The sequence below is a fragment of the Eulemur rufifrons genome, chromosome 2 (genome assembly GCF_041146395.1).
Source record: "Eulemur rufifrons isolate Redbay chromosome 2, OSU_ERuf_1, whole genome shotgun sequence".
NCBI lineage: Eukaryota > Metazoa > Chordata > Mammalia > Primates > Lemuridae > Eulemur > Eulemur rufifrons.
In genome coordinates this window covers 30,314,406-30,338,295 of record NC_090984.1, presented here as the reverse complement: position 1 = coordinate 30,338,295, position 23,890 = coordinate 30,314,406, and the positions used below count along the sequence as shown (strand labels likewise).

The 23,890-nt window shown below is 48.7% G+C and overlaps 1 protein-coding gene and 1 pseudogene across 3 annotated transcripts; both read right to left on the bottom strand.

Annotated features, from left to right (window-relative positions):
• Positions 1 to 523: 523 nt before the first annotated feature.
• On the bottom strand, positions 524 to 22,349 carry PARP16 (poly(ADP-ribose) polymerase family member 16). 3 transcript variants are annotated; one of them, XM_069458835.1, is made up of 6 exons: positions 21,727 to 22,349; positions 10,559 to 10,696; positions 7,850 to 8,056; positions 4,898 to 5,069; positions 3,344 to 3,485; positions 524 to 1,965 (listed from the first exon to the last, which is right to left on the bottom strand). In XM_069458835.1, the coding sequence occupies exons 1-6, from the start codon at positions 21,898 to 21,900 to the stop codon at positions 1,827 to 1,829; spliced, it is 972 nt and encodes a 323-aa protein (XP_069314936.1). In that variant the 5' UTR covers positions 21,901 to 22,349; the 3' UTR covers positions 524 to 1,826. The 3 variants fall into 3 exon arrangements, with proteins under 3 accessions (XP_069314936.1, XP_069314944.1, XP_069314950.1); XM_069458843.1 differs by having other exon boundaries at positions 524 to 1,962; XM_069458849.1 differs by lacking the exons at positions 7,850 to 8,056; positions 10,559 to 10,696 and having other exon boundaries at positions 524 to 1,962.
• Positions 20,737 to 20,824, bottom strand: LOC138380956 (U2 spliceosomal RNA; annotated as a pseudogene).
• Positions 22,350 to 23,890: the final 1,541 nt, after the last annotated feature.

The following is a 23,890-nucleotide window of genomic DNA, read 5'->3' as shown; positions in this document are numbered from 1 at the left end:
CCGACCATCCTGCTTTTAGTTTCTCCGAGAACTTGAGAATTCTAGGTCATTACATGTGCTGTTCCCACTGAAACACTTTTCCTCTACCTCTTAGCTTAAAACCAATTCCTTGGGAGGGGAGAGGGCTGGTTATGAGATTGACACCAAAACCAGCCTTGCCAGGTTCAACTCCCAGCCCTGCCACTTCCTAGCCATATAACCTTGGGCAAACTATTAACACCATCTAATGCTGACCTCACTCCCAAAACATCTGTCCATCTGCCCACCTTGCCAGACCGCCAGCTCTGTGAGGGCAGGGGCACTTTGACTTTGATCCTGCTCATAGTCCTAGTGCCTGGCACACAATAGGTGCTCACATTTGTTAAACCAGTGACTGGAAATCCAAAACCTACTAGATATCCTGGCGATATATGCTCTCCCGCAAACGGCCACGTCAAACAAGGAAGGAAAGGGAGGATGAGATTTCTAACGACGTGGCACACACAGCAGACTCAGGCAGAAAGCAGTCACAAAGGTGACTTGGTCATTAAGAAAATATCTTTATTAGTTTTTAAATGTTCCAATATTCAATGTATAAACCGTGATAGTGACTTTTCACAACTTTACAAATTACATAAAATGATTTTTCCCCTTCTTTACAGAAATTGCACCCCCAAATCATACAGGGCCCCATCATGGCTGAAACCCAGTAGGAAGAAAGGAGCGGAGAATATAAGGAGGGCCGCGGCTGTCCGCATGGCCAGAGGCTTTTCCTACACGTTACAGCCCAGGATGAGTCCCAGAGACCTGCAGCCCCCCTGAAGGAGGCTCCACCGTGCAGATCTGTGGCACACTGAGGCAGGCCTCTGTCTCAAAGGCCAGCAGACCACCAGAGGCCTGCAGCGTGGCACTCGCGGCTGGCAGGCCACGGTCAAGGCAGCTTCGTGAGAATGAGAACAGGAGGCGAGCCTAATGCTCAAATCCCTTTCTCTAAAATACAGCCAGGAAAGAGGCTGTGGACACTGGCCAAATAGTGCTCTAGGTTTAGAAATTTCCCCTTTTACTCAGCTCACAAAGCCTAATTTGTCAAATAGCTATTAAAAAAAAAAAATCAGAAAACAAACATTTGGTTCCATTTCAGCTATAAGCAGTAGTTGGTAATTTTTAGCAAATGATGACTTGAGTTGCTCATTATTAAGTCTGTATTTTTTATCAGGCCCCTGACTCCTTTCTTATCCATGGTTTGTCAGAGAATAGCAGGGAGGGGGGACGGGGCGGGGGGGAGGTACAGCTGTAGCAGGAGGCTGTTTGTTGATTTGAGAAAACTGTTAAAATGTTTTGCACTCACGTACAAAGGCTGATGGAATTCAAAAATGATCCCAATGATTTTTATGAGAAACACGACTGTTCCTCTTGGGTGTCTCAAGTCAAAACAAGGCAACCGCCTAGTAATTTATAGTCCCCACATTTTCCGCCTTCCAGAAGGCATTAGAGAAAGAGCCAACCTCCGCCAGGAGCGATTGTAAACACACCACTGACAGCTTGGACACTTTGTTTTTAAATGCAGCAGGACTTTTTCCTTTGGCCCTGGCTGAAAAGCCAACTCCCTAAGACTGGTTAGGAAGGGGCGGACGGGAGGGCTCCCCCGAAACCCATGGTCCCTGTCGTCTGGAGTGTGGCCGGGAGCATCGTCAAAGGCAATCAATACATTTATGGCATACGAAATTGACCTGTGGTGTCCCAGCTGGCCCCAGGCTCCACCTGGCTGGACGTGAGGCACACGAGGTACAGAACAAGTCATCATAAGGCACATAGTCGATGTGGCCCCCACACCAGGCCCAGAAAGATTATCTCTTCGCACGATTCCAAAAGTGTTGGAAAGCAGAGGAGTTGATGACGCTCACTATGAGCAGCAGCAGCAGATACAGGGATAGCATGACCGTAAACCAATGGCTGGAAAACCAGGAGAGCTGGCTTGAAGCCCTGCTTAAGGGGGAGAAAAGAGTGATGTTGGCAAAAATAGAAAAACATTTTTTTTTTCAAGTGTATGTAACAAGTCTGGCTCAGAGAAGACGAAATGATGAATTCCATCCTCTGCGTGAGCTATGAAATGAAGCTTCGTGCTCCTTTGCTCAAGAAATCTGGGGCTGTTTGCCCTGGCACTGACACACCTTTCAACAGAACGTTTTCTAAATGCACAAAGACAGCTATGCGATGAGCTCATCCCGATCTTCCCTTCTACGGCTCCTCTTTTACCTTTTATAACCCGGCTTTTCTTAAGCAAGACTTTGGTTATCTGGAAGAATGACCTAGCTCAGGGTGTCTGCCCAGATGGTGGCAGGTGGCAGGTTATTCAACAAAGGTCTTTTCACTTTTAGACATGTACAGATATAAATCCAAGCTGCGGAAATCCTCTTTGGCCCACTAGGAGATAATCCAAACCATCCAAGTGTGCTCTTAAAGAGACACTCCACGGAGGAGTGGGAAAAGAATAGAATGTTCAAGCATAAAAAGATGATTTTAAACCAAAGGATGATGTCCCCCACAACCCTATACAGACTTCCCAAATTTGGGCGGGCGGCAGCAGCAGTGGTGGTGGGGGGATTTTACTGGTTTTCCAAATCTGGAAGTGTGGAAACCACTGCTGTGTAAAAGCAAGAGTGGAGATTATTAAAAGTGACCCCTTGTCCTGTCTTACCACCTGCTCACCTGCTGCTGATCCCCACAAGAAGCTCTACATGGATTCCAACAATGCGACAAGATCTCGGGGTGACCCCGAACCCTGGAGAAGCCTGCACATACGCCCACTACCAAGCTGCTGAGATGGGACCAGGCACCCGCCACGGCCCTCACGGGCTGAAGGCCCTTATCTGCTATTGTGTTCAACGCGCTCATTTTAGAGAGAAAGATCTCAGGTTCAGAGAGGAGCAGGCGGTGGTGGCACAGCCACCAGGGGAAGTGATTGATCTGGCTGCACACAACCCCAGCAGTGTCCAGTCACTGCCCTGCCCCTCCACTTACCCCCATCCGTGGTTTCAGACTGCAGTCCCGGGCCTAGTGGCCAAGGGGCCGCTCTGTCTGGGGCAGCCAATTTGGCTTCAGTCAGTCCCTCGTGCTATTTGTGTTTACAAATCTACCTTGTCACTAGAATATACAGTCCTCGTAGGGTGAGGACCACATCTTCTCCGACTCCTACTCCTCACCCCTCGCCACGGGCAGCACAGTGCTTTGTATACACTGTACCTAGCAGAGAGCTACGGCTGGGGGTGGGGAGGCGGATGACTATGACAACTAAGCAGCCCAACGCCCGGAGCACGGCCTTCGGTTGTTCTCCTGGACCACACGCAGGGACTGTCCTTCTCACCTCTTGGGCTGCTTCTGTGAATACACCAGCAGGTACTTCACTCGCAGCAGCTGGTTATTGGTGACCACAAAGTACTTTGGAGGGATGTCCCCACCTTCGCTATGTTTGATTCTTGCTCTTCTGCGATCAATCTCCTTGGAATCTGAAATAGGAGAGTAAGGCGCACCTTTACCGGGGAGATCCGATGGACAAAGCAGCCAATTATAAACAGAAACGAGTCAAGCCTCCTGGTCCTGAGGGCGGAGAAGCCCCAGCAGGCCGAGGAACAGGCCTGTGTGTGTGTGTGAAGCAGCTGCAGGAAAACAGGAGACCCTGGCAGGGAGGCAGGAGAAGGGAAAAGGAATAGAACACAAGGGATACAAGGAAGGAAAAACAAAGCAGAGAGAAGGAGGAAACTGACGGCTGTCACGGAAAGTGCTCTGGGGCTGGGAACAGCAGCAGGACTTGACCTGAAACAAGTCTCTTAGTGGGCGTTTTAAACAAACCCTGCTGGATTTGAGCTTCTTTGAACATTTACCTTCCAGGCTTGTTTACAAAACAACAAACAAACAAACAAAAAAAAACCCTTTTCTTTTAATGTTTACTTGTAATAACATGAAAAAGCTCTACCAAAACAAAACAAAACCAAAAAAAAAAGGGCCAACAGTGCATGACAGCAGAGGCTGCGAGGTTTTGTTTTGATGTTTAATGTCACGCTTTCCAAACTTCCTAAAAATTATAAATGCAAATGTCTATGCCATCTGGTTTGGGGGGGTGGTGTCAGGCCTGGACCTGTTTCTCAGAATTCCAGTTGTTTTACATTAGAGGCCAGAACAGTCAGTTTTCTGAATTTTCCTTTTCTCAGGGGAACCAACAGGTCAGTGCTGGAGACTGGAACGACAGTGCTGTGTTCTCTACTGTCTCTGGGGGGCAGCACAGCGGGGGCACAGGGCAAGTAGTCTCAGGGACACATGAGAGCCAGGGGATGAGATGCAGCGAGTCATCGCTCTCTGGAGAGCCCAGGATTTACTCCCCGTGGCCCCCGCTTCCCCTCCGTGGGCTCCGGCACGCCCGAGTAGATCAGAGGGTCTGGACCCAGTGTCCTTAGCTTCAGTTTAGCAAATATTTATTGAATGCCAAGTACGTACCAGGCTCTCTGCTGACACCAGATGCCCAAGAATGAATGAGGCCTCATTCCTACCCTCAAGGAGCCCATGCTCTGGCCTCACCATTCGTATTTTTTTTTTAATCAAATCTCACCTCCCCATAAAGCTTTCCCTGACCACTTGAACCCACCAAGATCGCTCCTTGCCCTGAGCTGCCCCTGAGGACTTTCTCAGTCCGTCACCAGGCACCCCCGACCTACCACCTCATGCTAAGTGATCTTTTCCATTGCATGTTCAATCCCCAAGAAGACTGCTCCCACCCTGAAGGCAGGCCCTGTCCTGCATTGCTCTGTGTTACCCAGCCCACCCCTTGACATGCAATGGGTGCTCCACCCGACAGCTGGGCCAGCAAAAGCCTGTACACCCAATAGAGTCCTGCAGCCCAGGTCTGGGCCAAGCGCTCACTCACCCTTCTTCTTGGTTTGGCACTTGACATCTGGATGGTCAATGACCTCACACACGGCCACACAGCTGAGGATAGGGCCGAGGAGGCTACGCTGCCACCCGTGGCCATGGGGGCTGTAAATGAGGGCCAGGCTCAAGTCACTGGTGAGGTAGGTCCCCTCTCCAAACAAGGATGTCTGCAATGGCAGAGGCCAACAGAAAACAAACAGATGGGTAACCACAGAGTTGGCACAGCAAGACGACACAGGTTTTTCTTCAACAGAGTTGTAAACACAAAATTTTCAAGCCCCCTTTTTCCCAGCAAGACCCAGGATCAAATAATCCTATGACATCATCATAGGATTATTACACTCTGACAGCAGTTTAACTGATTGATTTGGCCATCTAGCCTGGCAAAGTAGCAGTTCCTTGTGGTCAAGGTTAAGAGAAAAAAACATAGGTGTAAGAGCCCAGACAGACCTCGGTTTGAATCCTGCAACAAGCTGGCAAGTTACATAAACTCTCTGTGTCTCAATTTCTGTATCTACAAAACAGTGTCAGCAGTACCTCCTTCAGAAGGTCGTGGGTGAGGATTAAGTGAGGTAATATGCACAAAATGTAGAGCAGGATACATGGCACGTGAGAGATGGTAAGTAACGGTGGGTACTCCATCTCAGGCTCTTATGTTATACTGTGTAGAGTAATTCCTGCTACATGATTGCCTTAAGCATGGTTACACTGATGTAACCCTCATGTACAGCGAGGGGTTCGCAACTGAGAGTGGAAGTACTCTGAGTCATGACTTTGATAAGAAATGAGTCCCTTGGACCAGAAACTGTAACCAAAGGAGGAGGCCTACATGAAGGGCAGGGTGCTCTTTGTATTGGTGTTAACCGAGAAAATGTCTAAAAACCTAGGAGGCATCTCCCCGGTGGTGGGTGCTAACTTGGTATGCTCCATGAGGACACATGCTAAGTGAAGTACCTGCAAGTCAAGGCTACGGCAGACATGGCAAACACATCCTTTACCCATGGCAGACATCTCTAATCAACCACAATGGCCAACATAATAGTATCTATCACAGCACTTATTCCTAATGACTCAAGAATCCTTCTCAACATAATGTCCAGCTGCTACCAATGGACTTTGACATTCAAGTTGAAACTCAACTGCTATTCCTGAGCCATGCCATCAGTATCTCACGACGATTAGTGAACTTGAACAGCTCACTGAAGAACATCCTATGCTCTGGAACTGAGAAATGTCCTATTCAGTGGCACCAGGCTTCTACAATTTTAAGCCTGTTATGTGAAGCTTAGAGGAAATGAAACAAACTTTTGCTTGGCTTTTGGGAAGCTCCTTGCTGGGTTAGGCAGTGTCCTCATCTCTCAAAAGTTGACACAGACCTTCTCCAGGGATGCTGGATGCCCTCTGATCTGACCCCTCATCCACTCTCCACTTATGCCTGCCCACGTGTTCACCCTTCCCTAGACATGAGAATCTCTCGCAAGGCTGCCGTGAGCAGAGGTGCATGTGGGTGGGAAGCCTGGGGTATCTCCATCCTGAAAACAATCTCACAGCTCCAACTGGACGATGGGCTCCCTCAAGCAAGCCCTTCACTGGAAACCCAGGCCTCTAAGCAGCAAACTCCCTGGGGCACTGAAATGAAGGTCTGGTGTACAACAGTGTCATCTGCAAGCAACTTCTCCAGGCTGGCTCCGGTGTAAAGCAGAGGCCCCTTGGGTTCCAGTAGCCTGGCCATGATAGTAAGCTGAGAGCCAGTATGAACTGAGCGCCAGTGTAAACAAGCCCGTCATTCTCAGCAAAACTCAACGGCACTAATCAGATGCAGCAAGGTTGGGAAACGTCTCCAGCCTCAGAGCTGCAGCAGCCACAACTGAGCCCATGGCCCGTGGAGCCAGCCCCTCACAGACAAGGCAGACGCTGCCACGATGCGGGAAATGCCTGTGGCTCCCCTGCTACCCCAGATGACCTCTCCATCAGCCTGTGAAAGCAGCTATTGCTTCCCTGGTACTCTGTCCATGGAGAACCCTTTGTATACATGAACTGTTTGAATCCTCTGACATATCAGGAGGAGGATAATGGTGTCCTATTTTACAGATGGGGAAACTGAGGCTCAGAGAGTTTAATTTGCCCAGGGCCATGGGGCTGCTAAGTCTTTTTAGCTCCAGGGCCTGTCTGTAATCTTCCTCCTACACCTCACTGAAGGGTAAAGTAAGTGCCAGCAGAGAAAGGGTGGCTGGCACTGTTTTAACTCCTAAAAATGGGAGGAAAGAAGCTCAAGGAGGGAAGGAAAGGAACTATTCTTAGTGCATCTCAGCACATCCCTCAATTTCTCCAGTATCTGCCTCTACTGGAGCGTCCCCTAAGGAAGTGCTTCTCAAACTTCAGTGTGCACATGAAGCACCTGAGAACCTTGCTAAAGAGTGTTTTGGGATCAGGTGGTCCGGGGCTGGCCTGAGAGTCCACATTTCAACAGCTCCCAGGTGACGCGGACGCTGCCGGCCCAGGGAACATACTGAATAGCGAGGGCGGGCCACACACTGGGATCGCCTGGAGAGCTTTCAAAGCAACTGATATCCTGGTCCCACTCACAGAGATTCTGATTTACTTGGTCTGGGATGCAGCCAGGCATTTGGGATTTTTTAAAGTCCCCCAAGTGATTCTAAGTGCGCAGCCAAGGTTGGGAACGATCCTTAAATCGATGCTTCTCGAACTATAACTAGCATAAGAATCACCTGGAGAGCTTGTTAAAATGCAGGTTCTGATTCCAGAAGGTCTAGGGTGGTTCCAGGAGTCTGCATTTTCACAGGCTCCCAGGTGATGCTGTTATGCTGGCGTGCAAACCACACTTGGTGCAGCAAGGCCTTGGGGAACCCACCCGCCCCCACACCCCACCAGCCAGCTCCTCAGCGTTCTGGACCCCCCCACCCCACCCCTGCTCCTGAGGCCCCACCTTGTTCAGGTGGCAGTGCAGGCCGTTGTGGATGATGGAATGGAAGTTTTCTAGGCGGCTACCATGGAAGGCATAGATAAGGTCTCGTTCTCCTTTGGTCTCATAAAATTTGGCGTTGGCTGGGTCGAAGTACTCGATTTCGAACAGGAAGTCCGGAGCAGGAACAGGTGTGTAAGGAGCACCAGTCAGCTTTTGGATCTTTTCAAACTTGAAAACGAAAGGAGATGCAATTTTATTTGGGAAGCTGGTAAAATGTGCCGCAAAAGTGGCCTCCTAAAACCTTGCGATTGACTCCCATGGGCTCTGCTCATGAGAATAACAAGTTTCATGAGGATAGAGGCATTGATTTATAAGCAAACTCAGAGCTTAAAGCTCAAGACTGCTTTCCTCTAATAACATTTCTCCCTATAGCAGGCAGAGAAGCATAAAATGCTCCTTGTAACTGAAGATCACGTCTAATTTTCTTAACAGTTTCACATCTCTTTCCTACATTCCATCTTTACAATAATCTCATGAAGCAGAAAGGTAGGATAAATTGCAAAAACAGCCACAAATTTTCCCTCCCATCAGCGTCCATACACCCCTCTGCAATATGATGTTGCAGGTGGGATTCTACCAAGATGCCATCAAGAGATGGAACCTATTTCTCCACCCCTTGAATATGCACTTGGCCACATGACTTGCTTTGGCCAATGGGACAGTAGCATACATATGGCAAACAGACTTGAAAAGTCCTTGTTTGCTGCTGAGAACCCTTCACCCTTGTCCTGGGCTGGCCTCCTACAGGATGAGAGCCTCACAGAGACAAGCCTCAGCCATGGCGGCCACCCAAGCTGAAGGCCCAGAAATGTGAGAAAAGTGAGGCTACACTGGCTCATGCAGCCCCAGCCAATCCACAGAATCAAGAGAAGCAATCAGCATTTGTCATTTTAAGCCACTAAATTTTAGGGGTGTTTGTTATGCAGCAAAATTGATACACAAGAGTAATTGATACAGAAGAGTCAACTTCTTTCTCAAGGATGATAATCCTTTTCAGGGCAGAGACTACATCATTTCAGTGGTTTTCAAATGGTAGGTGATATGGTTTGGATATTTGTCCCCTCTAAATCCCATGCTGAAATTCAGTCTCCAGTGTTGGAGGTCGGGGGGTCTGGTAGGAGGTGTCTGGGTCATGGGGGCAGATCCCTCATGAATGGGCTGGTGCCCTTCCCCCATGATGAGCACATTGTCACTCTTAGTTCACAACGAGAGCTGGTTGGTTAAAAGAGCCAGGCACCCCTCCCTCCTCCTCTCTCTTGCTTCCCCATTACCACGCGACATACCTGCTCCGCCTTGACCTTCCACCGTGAGTGGAGACATGCTTCCTGTACAGCCTGCAGAACCATGAGCCCAAATAAACCTCTTTTCTTTATATATTACCCAGCCTTGGACATTGCTTTATAGCAACACAAGATAAATAAGACAGTAGATCACAGACCAAAGCCAGTCTGTGGCAGTCTTCTCTGGATTAGGATTGAATGAGAAAAAATAAGGGCAATGTAACAGATACATTTATATTGATAGATGGTTGTCATGATCCTTTCTTTGGAAAAAATGTCCTATATTCTGAGGTCAAGACCATCCTCTTTTTTAGTATTATAATATCCTTTTATAAGATAGGATACATACAGTTGACAAAAGTGAAACGCAAATATTGTCTAGGAATTAGCAGCCCGGCCTGTACCTGAATACAGATCTCCTGACTCTCACTCCAGGGCTCCTTATGTCAACATCCCATACAAATGGGTGTCCCTTAGACTCCAGAATCCAAGGCACCAAACTGCACACCCCTTAGCGAAGATTTTTGTCTTTAGCAGAAACTTGTAAAACTGAACGCTCTTAAATTGAAATTGATTAGTTCAGTTTAGAACAGTAGATATACCCCTGCCACCACTCAAAGGAAGGAGCCCCAGATCAGGAATCAAGTCCTACACTTTGGTACTTGTCATCCCAGCCTGTCCCTGGGAGACCCCAGCCAGGCAAGGTCAACCAAATTATGCAATGTCTGACTTGTGCCAGAAACTGTGCTGAGGGGTGACACACATTCTCTCGCAGCCCCATTTTGAGGTAACTATTGATATTTTCAATTTACAAATCAACTATTACTATTCTCAATTTAATAAAACGGAGACCCAATATCTGATGGAAATGGGATTTGAACCCAGAGCACGAGGTTTTCCACTACTTTGGGCTCTGCCTCTGTTTCCCGACAACTGGACTAGGCCAATGTTTCTTAAGGCACGATCAGGGTCACCCTTATCAGAATTACCTGCAGTGCCTGTTAAATAAATGATACTTAACATTTACTGAGCCCTTAGTATATGCCCGTAGGCATTATTCTAGGTGTGAAAATCCACAGCCAGTTCAATGGAAGCATACTATCACCCCATTTTACAGATGAGGAAATTGAGTTACTGAAATGTACCCAGAAACTTCTCAAGGTCACTAGTTAGCAGGAGGCAGAACCCAGCTTTCCACTGCCAGTGTGCAAGTTCCTGGGCCTGACTCCAGAAACAGAATCAGGATCTCTGCGGGTGGAGTCTGGGAATCTGCATTTTCAGCAAGCTGCCCAGGTAGGTCTGGGACACAGGGAGGTCACAGAGCCACTGGTACAGTGCTGCCCCAGAGCCCTCCGGCCTAGGAATCTGTGCTCCCGCAGACCGGTCTTACCTCTGCCTTCCCTGCACTGTGGATCGTCAGGACCTTTGAGGATAAAATCCAGCTCACCAGGTCCAAGGCCCGTTTGTCTTTGTCTCCGGAGGACTGGAGAAGTTCTTTCAGGTTAGGTAACTTGCTAGCATCTGCAAGCTGAAGAGAGGCAGAAACCTCCGTTAGCAAGGACCCTGGGCAAAATGATGGCCGGGGGCCCTCTAGCGGTAAGGCAGGCCACTCCCTCCACTGCCCTGCCTCAAGATGTCCCTGAGGGGAGAAATTCACAGGTCTACAATCCCCCTTGCCGAATAGAAAAGCTCTGAACTCTGAAAGGTTGTTTTTTGTTTTTTTAGTATCAAACCTGACCTGAGCTGAGCTGATGTGAAGTTTGTGTAGTCTTCATTTATCCCACTTCCTGTTACGATTGATGCATTTTTTGCTGCAGGGGTATGAGTGTGTCTGAGTATGGGATGCCACCCTACTGGATGTGTTACTGAGTATATGATGTATGTAAAGGGTTATTTTACAATGCCTTTTCCCTTCTGCCTGAGAATCGGTTAACTTCTGTTAACCTGTTCCCCTGAAGACCAGATAAAGGCAGTATGACAACTACATAAAAATAACCAGGCAACACCGCTGATGGGAAAAGTGACCCAGAATGGTACACTACATCTGGACTGGGAGGAACTGTAAATGGGGAATACATGGCTTTGGGTTTCCCGAGTGTGACGATGTTTTGTAGGGACCCTGGCAGCCATGTGTAGGACATTCTCACGAGAGAGAGATCAGCCCCCCAAGAAAAATGGGGCTTCACTTAGGCCAGAGCAATTCCTGCACCCACCCAATGTAGGCCTCATCTCTTAGCCCCTGAGCTGTCATTTTGGGGGACAAAGAGTAGCTCTTGGGCCTTTGTATGGACTGCTGCAAGGACTTCCACAGACACGGAACACCTGAGGCTACGGAGCTGCAGGCTGTGAGCCACCCTAGAGCCTTCAGATTTAGGCTGATGCCCGAGTGTGCCCTGTGATGGGCAGCACCTTATTACCAGTCTAAAATCAGGAAGAATCTGAATCCCGAAACCTATTTGGTGCCAGGATTTCTGACAAGGGACCGGGGACCTGGACTAAAGACAGTGACAAGGTCTGTAGCTTTTGCTCAGAAGTTATGACTGACTAGAGGTCAAACCTCTCCAGCGTGGCACTGAAGACACCCCTGGCCTAATCTCAACCCCTCACCCTCCCCTCCACCACAGACTGGTGCTGTCCATGAACACGCCTTGTTATAAGCCTTTGCTCACTCAGTCACCTGAAATGCCCCTTCCCTCACCTCTACCAACGTGGGCACCCCTGGCCCAAAAGAGACCACTCTCTCCTCTAACCCCGAAAGCCCTCACACCCAATACTTCCCCCAGTATGGCCAGACTCCTGGAGGTCAAGAACTGTCTTGTGTTTTTTAATTCTCCTCTTTCCTGAATGTAGAAGAGTGAGCATGAGCTCTGGAATCAGACCTTGGTTTGAATCCCTGTTGCTTAGGCAAGGCACCGAATCTGGCTGAGCCTCTACCTCCTAACCTCACTACGTCCACACGGAGCTGTCGGGAAGATTAAAGAGGGTAACAGACTCTCAGGGCATGGTCTATGCAGGTCCATTTCTTTTCTTCCCATTTATATTTCTCCTTAGACAACAACCCTCGACCCAGCAACCTTTCCCTCTGCTTTGCTAGGGATGTAGTTAGCACTTATGAATGAATACTAGTGGGTTCTTTTCCATTTTTCTAGAAAATTGACTGTTGCTGACTTTGGGTTTTTTTCTTAGTTTTACAGGTGAAAATTAGAAACATTTCAGGGCCACTTTTTTTCTGTCTCTATATCCAAAGATTCAATCGATAGCCTCATACTTCTAGCAAAACTCTCTCTACATACCTCATGGAGTGCCAGTGAGGATCCAGTTCAGTTTTGTTTAAAGAATGGATGTGCAGGCTGGGAGCGGTGGCTCACACCTGTAATCCTAGCACTCTGGGAGGTCAAGGCGGGAAGATCGTTTGAGCTCAGGAGTTCGAGATCATCCTGAGCAAGAGCGGGACCCCGTCTCTACTAAAAATAGAAAAAAATTAGCTGGAAAACTAAAAACATACAGAAAAAATTAGCTGCGCATGGTGGCGCATGCCTGTAGTCCCAGTGACTCAGGAGACTGAGGCAGGAGGATTGCTTGAGCCCAGGAGTTTGAGGTTACTGTGAGCTAGGCTGACGCCACGGCACTCTAGCCCGGGCAACAGAGTGAGACTCTGTCTCAAAAAACAAAACAAAACAAAACAAACCCCCCCCCCCCAAAAAAAAAAAAAAAAAAGAATGGATGTGTACATGCTCCACAAGCGTTGGTGCTATTTCTATTTCTTGTTTAAGCTCCACCCGGCCTGCTTCACCCCAGGCTGCATGGCCCCAGCCCCAGGTCCCTGGATTACTCAGGGAACTTACTTTTCTTTTTTTTTTGAGACACAGTCTTGCCCTGGCTAGGGTACAGTGGCATCCTCATAGTTCACTGCAACCTCAAACTCCTGGGCTCAAGGGATCCAAGTAGCTGGGACTATAGGCACATGCTACCACACCCAGTTAATTTTTCTATTTTTTGTAGAGACAGGGTCTCACTCTTGCTCAGGCTGGTCTTGAACTCCTGACCTCAAGCGATCCTCCTGGCTAGGCCTTCCAGAGTGCTAGGATTACAGGTATGAGCCACCGCGCCTGGCCCTACTCAGGGAACATTTACTGAGTGTCTACTCTGTATCAAGCCCTGTGCTTAAGGGAGGGGACGTTAGACTTTAAAAAGGGCCCCCAGTCAAGTGTGGAGGCAGAAAGGTAAATAGTTATGACTTAAAAGTATTCACTGTCATAACCAAGATGGACACAAACTAGTAAGGGAACAAGGCAGGACTTGTGTCTGGTAGGGGCTAAAGGAAAAGTGGGTGGGGTCAGGAACTGCCTCACAGTGGAGGCGCTGTGTGATCTGGGTTTGCCATATATAGGCACAGGATAGGAAAGTGCAGCGTGTGGTCAGGGAAATGGATGGTGACGTGGTCAACTGTCAGGTCCTCCTCTGTGGCATCTGGGGTCCTATCCTGGGCTCTTCCTCCTCTGCAAGCTGTGTGACCTTGGGTGAGCTGTTTGACCTCCTGTGTCTCAGTTTTCTCAAATACATAACTGGGCTGATATTAATATTAGTGGCTACTTCACAGGATCCCAGTGAAGGTTAATCAAGTTAAACAAGTAACGTGCTTAAAGCAACAGGAAGGTATCAGGCACTGTAATGTTAGTGTGACCACCCCGATTGTTGGCATCATTAACTACAGGTGGTTCTGTGTGGCTGCAGCCTAGAAAATAATCCCTATCACTCCTGTTCTCAAATCCCACCTGTGAGCCACAGCCCTTATCAAAGTCCAGACCTGGGCCCAGGGAGCCCCACAAAAGGACAGTCAGCTAGCCAGGTCCCTTGCAGAGACTCAGTCTGGGCAAGTGGGAAAGACCCCTTCCAGCTCAGAGCTGGATCCAGGCCTCACCCAAGCTCCCCTATGGGGCCAGGCCTTCCCACCGCACCTGCCAGACACAGCTCCTGCTACCCTGCCCTCCCTTGCTCCCCCATCTGCCCACACTCTTTAACCGCTCAACTGACCTCCTTTATGTCCCATTCACTTTCCATGTTACTCTTAAAAATAAATCTACCCCAGAACTTAACAGGATTCTTCTTCTTGTGACTGAAACCTGTCTGCATTTTAGCAGGGAAATTTTGGGGACGAGGCACACAAGTAGGGTTGCCATTTAAAATAGAGTGTACTCAGTTAAATTTGAATTTCAGATAAACAACAAACTTTTTGGTATAAATATAACCCCTGCAATATTTGGGGCATATTTATACTAAAAAAAAAGTATTGGCTGCTCATCTGAAAGTCAAATTTAACTAGGTGGCCTATATTTTTATTTGTTAAATCTAGCAACCCTACCCTAAGGCCCTTGGGAATCCGGTCTGGCCCTCGGCCTAACAGCACCTCCTACCACCAACTCCCTCCCTGCCCCCAGTGCTATTCTTCAAGTGACCTATGTCTTTCCACCTCCGTGTTTCTGCAGCTGCCTAGCATGACAGCCCACTCAGTCCTCAAGGCCAGCCTCAACTCATCTCCTATGTGAAGCCTTCTCTGACCATTCACAATCTCTGTGCTCAACAATTATGTTCTCTGTTCAACAGTTATGGCAGAGCCCCATGTTGGTACCTGACCCTTTGAAGCCACCTCTAATCTGGTTGGGACAAACACTCCCTGAGCCCAGCAGCCAGCCTGGAAGCTGGCATGAAGTTCAGAACAGGACACTAACAGCTACTGTTTGAACTCTTACCACATGCCAGGCACTGGACTAAATGCTATACATGTGCTTATTTTATTCTCACAACAACCTATTTTGAAGATGAGGAGACTGAGGCTGTGACACCTTGCCCGGGGTCACACAGCTATTCAGTGCCAAGGCAGGGACATGAAGCCAGGAAGCTTAACTCCAGAGTTCCTTCTCCTGTCATGCCCTCCTACCAAATGAACGGAGAAATTTAGTCATGGATTGAATATTTCAGCCCAAAGGAGCAATCCTAGCAGAACTTTAAGAGGCTGCTTAGGAGGCTAATGAGGTATGTTGCTGGAATCCGTCCTCCCCCCAAAATAATACAACCATGACAGCTACTGGCTATGCTTAAACCCTGTCAAAGGTAGGGAGGGGCCAGGCACAGTGGCTCATGCCTGTAATCCTAGCACTTTGGGAGGCAAAGGATTGCTTGAGGCCAGGAGCCCAAGACCACCTGAGCAAGACCCTGTCTCTACAAAAAAATAGAAAAATTAGCCATGCATGGTGGCACATGGCTGTAGTCCCAGCTACTCGGGAGGCTGAGGCAGGAGGATCGCTTGAGCCCAGGAGTTTGAGGTTGCTGTGAGCTATGATGATGCCACTGGTAGGGAGAAAGATGTATGTGATGTAAGTAAGGAGCAGGAGACAGAAAATCTCCATCTAGACGAGTTCTGAACCACAGTTCGTGACAGTAGAAGGCATTTACCAACAACTTGATTGAGGAGAGAAATTGTTCAGGAGGAAGACAGGCATTTCTGGGGCTGGGAGAGGAGGCAGAGGGAAGGGTTCATGCAGCAGGTAGGTTGGAGTGGACACAGAGTGCTGAGAGGATCCAAGAGGCAGAGCAGAGGGCACTCTGGGAGGAAAAGAACAGGGCAGATAGGCAGAGAAGTGAGTAGTGCAGTCCCAAAAAGCGGGTCCTGGGCTCAAATGCCCCCAGGGCCAGAGGAGTTAAGAAAATGAGTAAGGGGGGAGTCTGGGAAAGAATGGGGAGGGCTGTGTTGAACTGGAAACTCTGACCTCGGCCTCAGAAAGGACCCAGCCAATCCCTGGCTCCAGCAGGTTCCTGCCCAAGGGCAACCTCCACCAAGGCTGGCTGTATTTCTTTAATTTCCCAATTTCCAAAAAGCCAGAGGACAAACAAAACCTGTCAGCCCACAGACTACGCCTGTGCGGCCTCTACTATGGGGAGTTAGCCGGAGAGACGGCGGGGGTGTCCGGGGCAGGCCTGAGTGGTGGACAGAGCTGACAGAGCCTGGGGTCTGAGAATGGAAGTCTCTCGGGAAAGAGGTAGTTTTTGAGTGACAGCCTCACAGAGGAGAGGACCAATGAGCTAGGAGGAGGCAACTCAACCTCCTCGCCGTAAGCAGGAGGTGACAGGGCAGCCTGGGAGACACTTTGCAACCACTCAGATCACAAGTTCCTGGGGAGGAGGTGACTCAGGAATCTTGTTTGGCGATGTTGCCACAGGTGATTCTTATCACCAGGAAAAGGTAGAGACACTCAGGTTTAGACGTTAGGCAATGATATCCTGGAAGGGTGTGGTAGAAAGAAATAAACATCTGGAACATATACTTGTCTAGGAAAGTGCCAGAGGTCATAGTTACTAGACGTGGGTGAAGGGGCTAAGAAGGAAATGAACCAAAGGTCCACCCAAAGTCAGCAGCCTCTGGGACCAGAGTGACACCTGGAACACTGGGGTGGGTGGAGCTGGTGGGCTACAGAGAGGAAGGTTGAAGAGGTGGACACCACAGTTAGGTGAGGCACACTTTGCTCTGCACAAACCTAATATGAAAGTCCCCATTTTCTAAAACTGATTGGGGCTCAGAGTGTACTTTACAAAAGGAGCCATCACGGGTACCCTTAGAGCAGTGGTTCTCCACATTGGCATCAGCTGGGAACAACAGAGTGGTGTGCCACCAGCACATCTACTGAATAGATGATGACCACAGGGATAACAGAGCCTACAACACTGAATTGTTTGGAAGATTACACAAGTGACATGTCCAAACAGCTCAGGACAGTGCCAGGCAAGTAGTAAGCGCTATTAATGTGGTGTGTTAGGTGCTATATTATTATTATTAATCTAATGCCCCTCTCTACTGTTCACCAATCTGCTGAGAAAAGGCCTGAATTTCTGGGATGGCTGGAAAGGAGGAAGTGATTGGTACTGGAAGGATGGACCCTACCCCTCCATCCTCCACATCTCCATCCCATAGGCTGAGACATCTTTCTAGCCACACACCTACTCACTGACAGTAACATCTCTTTACACATATCTATGTCTATATCTGTATCTTTTCAGAGCCGTGTACATTTCCCCCCACTCTTCAGATGCCATCTTTGAGAGCAGCAGGGAAATAAAAGGGTAATCCGAGAGACTGAGAGTCTTACCTTGAGATGTCAAGTATGGATCTAAATGGGCACTTTTATTAGACCAGACTAAATCTGTTATCATTCCTTACTACCCAGCAGGTAGGTGCTCATGAAAATGATCCAATCAGTTAGCAGGAAAATAAAAAAACTGCAAATTCTCTGCAAACAAACAAACAAACAAACAATCCCAATGCCCAGGCTGCATCTCAAACCAATCAAATCAGAATCTAAGGATGGGGCCCCCAAGTTAGTAATTTTTAAAGTTTCCCAGGTGATTTCAATTTGAGCCAAGGTTGAGAACATTGTAAAGAATGCTCTCCCATAAATGTCAATATCCAATTTCCAATCAGGAAATAAGCATCAAAAGCCTTCCTTAGAAAGGTTTGTTAGCCTTTCAACCAGTGATTTCACCTCTCAGAATTTACCTCAAGAAAATAATGAGAGATACAAACGATGATTAACGTGGAAGGAAGTTTATCACAGCATTATTTGTAAGAGCAAATAAAAAAAATTGTGAAGGAACTCAGAGGAAGGACTCCTAGTCGCTAGAGGGTGGAGGCACAGACTACAGTAAGGTTTCGTTGCATCTTAAAGGATGAGGGCAAGTTTGCCTGGATGAAGAGAGGGGTGGCATTGGGAGAGGTCAGGAGAGAGTTGCTAATACATGTTTTAAGCCAGACACTGGGGACTCATCTTGTCTAGACCGTGTAAGCCAGATACCAGAAAGAAAAGGAAACAGCAGCAGCATCCTTACTCCTCCAGGACTAGGAGACTCAATGAGAGCAGTTAGGGCCCCAGAACAGGAACAGGGTAGGCTAAATGCAGTGCTTTTCAGACTTCACTATGCACACAAATCACCCAGGGATCTTGTTAAAATGCAGATCCCAGTTGGTAGGTCTGGGGTGGGGCCTGACATGCTGCTTTTCTAACAAGCACCAGGTGATGCTGATGCTACTGGTCCTCGGCCACACTTTGAGAGGGCCTGGAGTTAACACAAAGGAGCCATTCCCACCTGCCTCCCACTCCCAGGAAGGAGCTGCAGCCTTACCGAGAACCAGGACATGGTATTTTCTAGGGCAAAAACAAAGCAAAAAACTTTATAGCTGTGACATCAGTGACAAGATTCTGTGTGAAGTGACAAACCTGAAGTTTGGGGGTCAAGGGCTACAGGAAATCCCAAGAATGCTCCAGATTCTCTGACCTGATAAGGCTTATCCAACCCTTTTCCCAAGGAACAAACTCAGAACCCCCCAGCCTGGGCAATCAGCACGTACCCACTCTGATTCCTCAAACATTTGGTAAGTCCCTCCCAGGCCAGGTGCTGGGAATACAAAGAGCTCCCGGTGTAAAACTGAAAAGCTGACTCGGCATAGAAATGTTCTCAGAACAAGACCCTTAAGAGATAATTTGGGACTTTGGAGACAGTGACAAGATAATGCCAGGCCTTGTCTGAAGCCCAGAGCTTGGTTCAGTAGGGGGCATTCTCAGGAAAGCAGCAATCAATAAAGTAATTCAAGTCAGAGCTCTAATTTTTGGAAACTGCAACACTTGTGTTATAGGTGTGTAATACCACCTCATAGTGCGGAGAAAATTAATTAAAAATGGCTGAAAATGGTAAACTGTTTCACATTACTTCCAAGTGCTTTTATTCACAGCTAAACCAATGAAAGTGAGAGACCTTTTAACAGCTCCATACTTTCTTCAGGTAACCACAAAATGATCCAGACAGTCAACTTCATACCTGATTCTCTTTTCTTTAAAAGTTGGACTTTGAGGCAGATACAGGTCCAGATGCCAAGTTCTTTGCGTCATTTCAGTAATTCATGTGACGTGGCAAAATGAAACCTAAAGTGTGTTTATCTAAGACTGTGTGCCTGCCCCAGAGATAGTGCCAGGCCCTGCCTGGCAAGCAGCCTTTTCCTAGGAAACTGCTGATGAAAGCCATGCCTACACACAGCCCAGGATTTGTGTAGCTGGGGTTATTTTCCAACAATGTTGCCCAATAAAGAATACAACAAGAGAACCGGATGGCAGGAATCTGTCCATGTTTCTCCAGTGGCCCCGAGAGAAAGGGTAACTATCTAGGACTGGTACAGTAAGACCCATGGGCAAGACAGTCTGGCCCTATAGAGGGGGTGGCTTTTGGGGGCTACCTGAGTTGCTGATGCTCTCCTAAGGGATTATAGGTATGGGGGAAGTGTAAGACCCAAACACAGCAATTGGTACCTTTAGGGAGGGGTGTGGAATAGGGTGAGCTCTATCAGGGGCACTTTCACTTTCCTCGTATCATTTGAATTTTGAATTTTATATAATGTTGAATATATTCAAACATTACTTGCATAATTAAAAATAAAATTTAAAAAGCATGAACAAATCAAAACACTTCCACAGCTTCCTTTGCATTTATCCCATATTCATCAAACACAAGCCTGATTCCATTTGCCAAGTCGTTCCAGAAGGAATAGGTTGAGCATTCTAGTCCACCTGGAGGTGTATTTCTTGATAAAAATTAATTGCATTGTAGGGCACAATCTCTGGTGAGTTTGGTCCCTCTGACCCCAATCTCTCCTCCTCCATCTACTTCTCCTGAACAGATCCCTCTCCCCTGGCCACCACAGAGGTCTTTCAGAAATGCATTCTGGATCCCACCAATGCCCTCCCCTTCCCCAGAATAAAAATCTACACATCTTGGCAGGACACGTGCAACTCTGTGTGCTCCCCACAATAACCACACTTGTCCTCCGTAAGCTCACACCTTCTGGCTTTCTGCCCATCCTGCTACTCTGGAATACTCCTTTCCTCTTCTCTGCTCCTTGAAATCCTCCATATTCCTCAAGACTCAGCACGGCATCAGCCACCATCCCGTGGTTGGCGTTCCCTGAGCCCGGCCCACTGCCGAGAGTTGGAGTCCTTGCTCTGGGCCTCCACACTGTATGGGGCTTACCCCACAGTACAGTTACAACACACTGTTAACTTCTCCATGGGTCTTCAATTCTGCATCCTCACACCTGACCCATAGTAGGAGCTCCATAAATATGTTGCCAAAACTGAAGGAAGTTTTATTCCCATGGCCCTAACATCAGAAAATTGAGTATTTGCAAGAACAAACCATAAGGGAAGTCAGTCAGCTTGCCTCTTTCTCCAACCTCCCACTTCCTGTACTCTGAAACGCCTGCACAAGGCTTGAGGCGCCCTCAACACATCGTTATGCTGAGCTACAAGAATCAGGTGGGGCCAGGAGGCTCAGCCTTTGTTTGTCCCTTGACCTCCTAGGAATGATAGCAAAAAAGGAACCAAACACTGAAGACTTCATCAGAGATAATAATGTTAAACATCTGCTGATTCTAAATATTTCCTCTAACCTGTCGATGTGGTCCATTACGTTAATTGATTGACTAATGTTGAACTAATTTTGCATTCCTGGGATAAATCCAACCTGGTCATGAGGAATTACTTTTTTTTAACTTTTTATTTCAGATATTAAACTGATAAGAACAGATACTACACTTGATTTAAGTCAAAAGGCCAGGGAGCAGGAACTACCCTTTTTTATACATTGCTAGATTTGGGATCAAATTCCTTGCAGAGAATTTTTGCATTTATACTCATGAGTGACATTGGCCTATAATTTTCTTTTCTTGTATCACCCTTATCAGATTTAGTATCATAGTTATGCTAGCCTCTTTTTCAATACTCTGGAAAAATTTATACAAAATTGGAATTACTTATTCTCTCAAGGATTGGTAGAACTCACCAATGAAGCCAGCTGGGCTCACAGTTTACTCTGAAGGAAAATCTTTGACTACTAATTCAATGCCTTTAATGATCCTAGGCTATTTCGATTTTCTATTTTTTATTGAACCAATTTTGGTAAATTATATTTTTCTAGGTAATCCAAACATTTGGATTACAAAGATAATCTGAAATGCTGACCCTGAGGTGAACTCTGCAAGAAAGTGCATCGTGAATCATCAGAGAAGTAACAGCTCACATGTGTAATGTCTGTTATAGTTTATAAAAATACTGCCCATGTATTACCTTGTATGAAGATCAAGGTCTGGGTGGGTTTGGTGACTTTTGGTGCCTAATTATTTGCAAGGGATGGATAACTTCCTAGGTAAGCAGAACAGCTGATTCAGATCAACACCCTATTGCTAGCCAAGCCAGAATATTTTGTGAAAGACTATGCAACTATTAAATTCCTCACTTCACTCCTGGGAGTCACTCGTCATTGACACAAGCAGCAGCCACCAAGTGCCCCGGGAGTGAGTGTTGACATGAGGGCGTTAGGCGTGTTCTTAGCTCATGGAAACCTTCCCCAAGGCCCGGCTGGGAATGGAAAGTCTGGTGGCTAACACCGGTGGAATCGCCTCTACCTATGGCTCCAAGGGCTAGGACGCAATGGGCAGCGCCCGCCAGGACAAAGCACACTCACCAGGGCCTCAAAGTCCTTACAGTCGTGGCGGGCGTAGGAAGCGGGGAAGGGCCGCAGCACCGAGTCGCGCTTGTAGCTCTGCAGGGCCGAGGCGAAGAGGCTGCACCGGAGGTCGGCGGCCAGCACGTCACGGTTCGCTGCCTCCCGCGCGGCCGCCCAGGCTGAGGGCTGCATCCCGGGTCGCTGCGCGTTGCGGGGGAGACGCGCGGGTCAGTGGCGAGGGCCGAGCCTGCGGTCAACGCGAGGACAATGGGCCGTCGGGGACCGGGGTTCCCGGGCTTGGGGTGGAGCCAGGCACGGGAATGAGACGGCAGGGGTGGGAACGCACTGCCGAGTGCCCTCTGCGGGGGTCCGGGCCGCAGCTCGCTCCCGAGGAGACTGGCCGGCGGCAGAGAGAGACCCGCCCGGACTGCGGGTCAGCGCCGGGGTTGGGCGCAGGGATAATGGGGCCGGGGGTCCCAGGCCTGGGGGAGGGGCTATGACATAGGATGAGATGACAACGGCGGGAACGTGCTGACACGTGTCCTCTGCAGGGACCTGGGGCGGGAAGCAGCCCCTGGGGGGACAGAGGGCAGAGCCCCTTCCCCGCGCCAGGCGAGGCTGCGGCGCCGCCCGTGCCTTCCTGTCCCGCCTCCCGCAGCGCCACCGAAGCCCCGCCGCCCGCCCGGCTGCCCTCGGCGCCGCCTGCGTCCGGGCCGCCGCGCTCCCACGCCGCTCCGCCCAGCCCCGCCGAAGCCCGCCCCCGCCGCCGCGCGGCTGCGCCTCGCCGCCCGCACCCCGCTCTTACCGCGCTGCGAGACGTGCGGCCGCCGGCGTGTGCCGGGGGGAGGGTCCTGCGCTGCCTTTTCACCGCAGCCCGGGTACAAAATGACCCGGGCGCCCTCTTGACCCAACCCTGGACTTGCCTTTGTCCCAGCACGGCGGGCTGAGTCTGCCTCTCTCGCCTTGGAAAGTTGCTGCTAGGTATTGTCTCCCTCTTGAATCATTTCCCTCCAAAATTTCGCAGGAGTCATTTGACACCCAGGGAAACTGAGGCTCAGAGTGATGCAATGCTTGTCCAAGATCCCACAGCCAGGCTTGGAAACCAAAAGACCTTTCCTCTGCCTTTCAGCCTCCACAGTTCTCTGAATTGCTTGTCTCCGGCCTCAGAGGCCCCAAGAGCCTCCTTTGGAGGCCTCTCCGACAGGGAGCATTGATTTAGCTCTTTAGGAGAGAAGAGGCTGACTCTCATGCCCTCACCCTACTCAGAACCTCGTAAGAGGAAACCCCACAGTTTGGCTCATGGTCACATGAAAATCTAAGCACAGACCATTGCTGAACTCCTGGACCAGAAGCCCCTCAGCATACTGCACACACTCCCACCCTTCTGAGGGAGAAACTTCTGCCCCTTTCCACATCCAGGCTGTACTAGGCCCTGGACTCAGAGGGAAGGTAGTCCATGCCATTGGATTGTGTGTGTGACTTTGGGAGGTGGGGCAAGACTGGACCGTCAGACACCTCAGAACTTCCCAGGCCAGGCAATCGGTGTGGGCTGCTCCCAGGAGTCCACATCAGATCTCTGCTTGTTGTGAGGCCTAGAACCACCACAAAGTGTCAGAGTGCCTATGGCCTCAGATAAGGCCTCTAGTGCCTGAAAAGTCCTGGGGGTCCTGGGACCCAGGAACTCTAAGGTGGCTGCTGAAACTCAGGCCTCACACAGACAGGCAGAGCTGCAAGAGCAGGGCAGGAGACCTCAGAACCATCTCTCCTCTACCTCTTCTTCATTGCTGGCCCTTAGACAAAAGCCACTACCTGATACCTCCTTGGCCTCAAGCATTGTTTGTTGGATGTATCAGTACTTTATTCCTTTTTATGGCTGAATAATAATCTGTTGAATGGATATACCACATTTTGTTTTTCCATTTATCAGTGAATGGTCATTTTGGTTGTTTCTATCTTTTGGCTATTATGAAAAATGCTGCTATAAATATTTGTGTCCAAGTTTTTGTGTGGACATACATTTTCATTTCTCTTGGGCATAGACTTAGGAGTGGAATTGCTGAGTAATGTGGTAACTCTATGTTTAATTAAATAAGGAAGTGCAAGACTGTTTTCAAAAGTTGCCGCACCATCTTACATTCCCACCGGCAGTGTACAAGTATTCCATTTTCTCCACCTGCTCAAC

What these genes read in the sequence shown, in the direction of transcription:
- PARP16 (XM_069458835.1), bottom strand. Translation starts at nt 21,900, where the DNA reads ATGCAGCCCTCAGCCTGGGCGGCCGCGCGGGAGGCAGCGAACCGTGAC. An exon ending in ACAGTGCAGGGAAGGCAGAG is followed by an intron (nt 8,057 to 10,558) that starts GTAAGACCGGTC and finishes TTCGTTTTCAAG; the next exon opens with TTTGAAAAGATCCAAAAGCT. An exon ending in TGCACTGCCACCTGAACAAG is followed by an intron (nt 5,070 to 7,849) that starts GTGGGGCCTCAG and finishes CTGCCATTGCAG; the next exon opens with ACATCCTTGTTTGGAGAGGG.